The sequence below is a fragment of the Solanum pennellii genome, chromosome 4 (genome assembly GCF_001406875.1).
Source record: "Solanum pennellii chromosome 4, SPENNV200".
NCBI lineage: Eukaryota > Viridiplantae > Streptophyta > Magnoliopsida > Solanales > Solanaceae > Solanum > Solanum pennellii.
In genome coordinates this window covers 5,335,366-5,339,781 of record NC_028640.1, presented here as the reverse complement: position 1 = coordinate 5,339,781, position 4,416 = coordinate 5,335,366, and the positions used below count along the sequence as shown (strand labels likewise).

Genomic DNA, 4,416 nt, shown 5'->3' with positions numbered 1-4,416 from the left:
TTATGTACTAATTTTGTACTTATTTTTTCATCTATATATACATCAATCTTAAAAGAATAATGTCTATATTGTATTTTTTTCTTAAATATTTTTGTTTCTTTTTGTCCTTTCTTCACTCTGTTAGACTTCTTAACTTTGTTTTCTATGAATGTTTTAGTCTTTATTTGAGATTTTAATCATTCTAACGTATCGATAAAAATTGACATGAAACACACGTGCGAAGCACGTCCTCAGAAACTAGTTGGAATAATACATTTGAAAAACAAAATAGAGCTTTGGATCAATCATGAAGAATAACATTCTCTTATTGATTCTTCTCTTTCTAATTCAATTTTCTGTATCACTTTCTTCCTCAAATGAGACTGATCAACAAGCCCTATTACTTTTCCATAATCATATTACAACTCCCACTCATTTTTTGGCCAATAATTGGACCAAAAATACCTCTTTTTGCACTTGGTTTGGTGTCACTTGCACTCCAAAAAGGCAAAGGGTCATGGCCTTGGCTCTTCCTAATTTGCAATTACAAGGCACAATCTCCCCGTCTTTGGCCAATTTGTCCTTCCTCAGTGTTCTCAATCTCCAGAATAACAGCTTCCACGGTGGCATCCCTTATGGCATAGGCCAAATGCCTCGCTTGCGAGTGATTGATGTTAGAAACAATCAGCTCAACGGAAGGATACCAACAAGTCTATTTCAAAACCAGAGAGTTGAAGTAATTTCATTGGCTTTTAATGAATTCAGTGGTGAAATGTGGAGAGGGCCATGGTATGTACCCCAACTCAGAGTCTTAAATCTCGGGAACAATAGTCTCACCGGTATGATCCCTCCTTCTGTTGGAAATGCCACAAAAATGATGAATTTCAGTTTGTCTGAGAATAGAGTCAGTGGCAACATTCCAAAGGAGGTTGGTAATCTGAGCCAGCTTGCATTTTTGTCCTTGAGAGATAATCAATTAACAGGTTCCATTCCTCCAACACTGTTTAATATCTCGTCGCTACTTTTTGCATCTCTGGCAAGCAATAGCCTTTCCGGTCCTCTCTTGCTTGATGAAGGAAATATTGTCTCAAATCTCAACTTCTTAAGTATATCTTACAACCAAATTTCTGGTTGCATTCCTTCCAACATATGCCAACTCGCAGAGCTCAAAGTTTTGTCCATATCTTTCAACAATATAACTGGAGACATACCCAGAAATATTGGTTGTTTATCCAAAGTCAAGGAGTTTTATATTAGCAATAATCTAATAAAAGGGACCATTCCCACTTCGTTGGGAAATATTTCCACTCTGCATAGTATTTACAGTTCCAACAATCGCATGGTGGGGCGAATTCCTCCGGCATTAGGGAAGCTATCAAATTTGAGGGAATTAAGCTTTGCCAATAATTCTAATCTTGTTGGGAAAATTCCAGAGGCTATTTTCAACATATCTTCTTTGGAAGTGATCAATCTTAGAGACAATAACCTCTCGGGGAGAATTCCAAGCACTACAGGTCTTCATCATCCCAACCTTGAAGGACTTTACTTGGGACACAATGAGCTTGAAGGGGAAATTCCATTGTTCATAACAAATGCTTCCAGGCTTCAGACACTGTCTCTATCGCGGAACTTTCTGACAGGAACTATTCCCACTAATTTGGGAAATCTTCGTGAGCTACGAAATATGTTCCTACATACTAATCAACTTACCAATGAACCAAGAGAGCGTGAGTTGAAATTCTTCAATTCTTTGGCAAACTGTAGGATGCTGAGATATCTACAAGTGGGTACCAATCCATTGAGCGGCGTTCTGCCAAAATCTATTGGGAATCTCTCATCTACTATTGAAGACTTTAGTACAGCAGATGCGCACATCAATGGCCTCATCCCCATTAGTATAGGCAACATGAGCGGTCTTACATCCTTAGACATTCAAGACAACAACTTGGCAGGGAATATCCCTTCCGAGTTTGGTAAGCTTAAACAACTCCAGGGGTTGTATCTAAGTAACAATAAATTGCAGGGACATATTCCAGAGGGAGTTTGCCATTTGACTAATTTGGTTAAATTATATCTGCAAGTTAATGAGCTCTCTGGATTAATTCCAGAATGCTTAGGAAATCTAAGCATGCTACAATATCTTTATTTGGGTTCTAATAAATTTTCATCAAAATTTCCGTTAAGCCTTTGGAAGATGAGTGGTCTTCTCTATCTGAGTGTGTCACAGAATTCAATAGAGGGAGAAATTCCATCAGATATTGGAGGACTGAAAGCCATTGTAAGACTACATCTTTCCAGTAACCACTTTTCAGGTGTGATACCAACCAGATTGGGGGAACTCCAAAAACTGCAGTCTCTTGACCTGTCGAACAATTCATTTTTTGGCAAAATTCCATTATCCTTTGCCAACCTGATAAGCTTAGAATTCTTGGAGTTGTCTTCAAATGCATTGTCAGGTACTATTCCTAAGTCTTTGGAAAAACTCTCATACCTCAAAAGCATTAATGTTTCATTTAATGATTTAGAAGGTCAAATACCGAGTGGTGGTGTGTTTGCAAATTCCACTCGGCAATCATTTCTCGGGAACAAAGGTCTTTGTGGAATGCACATGTTGGAGATTCCTGCTTGTATTTTTACTAATCCTAGAAAACAATCAAAGCTTAAGGAGGTTGTGATAAAAATTGTTACTCCAGTGATTATTGCATCCTTTCTAATATTCTTGTTGGTTTCAATTTGGATAATGAAAAGACACAAGAAAGGGAAGTCCAAAGATGTGGAGAAGGTACTGGAGATTGGGACTCACCAATTAGTTTCTTATTACGAGATTCAACGAGCAACAAATAATTTTGATGAATCCAATTTAATTGGTGAGGGAAGCTCTGGCTCTGTGTACAAAGGTGCATTGTTTGGTGGAACTGCAGTGGCCATTAAGGTTCTGGATTTGGAAAATGAGCAAGTATGCAAGAGGTTTGATACCGAATGTGAAGTGATGAGAAATGTTAGACACAGAAATCTTGTTTCTGTGGTTACTACGTGTTCTAGTGACTATATAAGAGCCTTTGTTCTGCAATTTATGCCCAATGGAAGTCTAGAGAATTGGTTGTACAAAGAAGATCGGCACTTGAACCTTCATCAAAGAGTCACTGTAATGCTTGATGCAGCTACGGAAGTTGAATATCTACATCATGGTCATGTAACTCCAATAGTTCATTGCGACTTAAAGCCAGTCAACATTCTTTTGGATGAAGATATGGTGGCTCATGTCGGTGATTTTGGCATCTCTAAAATTTTAGCCATAAGCAAGTCAATGGCTTATACAGAAACATTGGGCACTCTTGGATACATTGCACCAGGTATAAAGAAAATGCTCTCCTTGATTTTCTCTTATCATAGTTAAGCATTCTAGAAGTAAAAAAAGCAAGCCTTCCTTTATGCAGAGTTATTGTTGTATTTCAATTGAGTAACTTTTGTTCAATCCTTTTCTAAGAATATGGCTCAGAGGGAATAGTGTCTGCTAGCGGTGACGTTTATAGCTACGGCATCATGTTGATGGAAATTTTGACGAAAAGAAGGCCAACAGATGAAGAGATATGCAATGGAAATCTGGACCTGAGGAAATGGATAATACAATCATTTTCAGGGAGTATGATGGATGTTGTGGATGCCAATATTTTTTGTGAAGAAGAACAAATCACTAGTAAAAGTAAAATGTGCATAGCCTCCATGATAGAATTGGCTTTAGAATGCACAAAGGAAATGCCAGAATCAAGAATAACCATGAAAGATGTTGTGAAGAGGCTTAACAAAATCAACAACACATAGTGATCGATGGTGTTCTTTTTTGCGCTGCAAGTTAATATGATGCTTTTTGTTTCTTTAGTCGTTCGTACTTCCTGAAGACATGTACTATTTGTACTTCAAAGTGTTGCATTTCCCTCATTTTGTGATTTTACATTTGAGTAGTCTTTAATATGTTTTGAATGCTTGAATACAATTAAGAAAGTGTTTAGCTGCACCTAATATACTTTCTGTTTGCCTCTACTTCATATTCAACTATTTAAAAAATGGAATGCTTAGTTGGAGTTGGTGAATTTTGCAGGTGAATAAAAGAACAGATCATAAATATAATTCAATAATTTTTACATATTATGGTTAGAACCTAATTTCTCCAATGGAGTCGTTAACTTATTATAATCCATTTTAACCCGGTAAAAATAGAGTAGTACATATTGGAGATTATTCTAGTTTTTGTGTAACGTGTGTTGCACGTATATATCATGTAAATTATTTGCAAGAATGATGTAATTAAAGTCACTTTGTAAAAATATTTATGACTTATTTTACCTTGCAAGTTCAAAAATATATATTTTATATTTAATCTCTTTACCTAGTTAAACACCATCACATAAATAAGGACAATTAAAGTACTAATTTGCA

The 4,416-nt window shown here is 36.4% G+C and overlaps 1 protein-coding gene across 1 annotated transcript; it reads left to right on the top strand.

Annotated features, from left to right (window-relative positions):
• The first annotated feature begins 296 nt into the window (after window positions 1-296).
• Window positions 297-3,918, top strand: LOC114073903 (receptor kinase-like protein Xa21). The gene is made up of 2 exons (XM_027916296.1): window positions 297-3,332; window positions 3,467-3,918. The coding sequence occupies exons 1-2, from the start codon at window positions 497-499 to the stop codon at window positions 3,799-3,801; spliced, it is 3,171 nt and encodes a 1,056-aa protein (XP_027772097.1). The 5' UTR covers window positions 297-496; the 3' UTR covers window positions 3,802-3,918.
• Window positions 3,919-4,416: the final 498 nt, after the last annotated feature.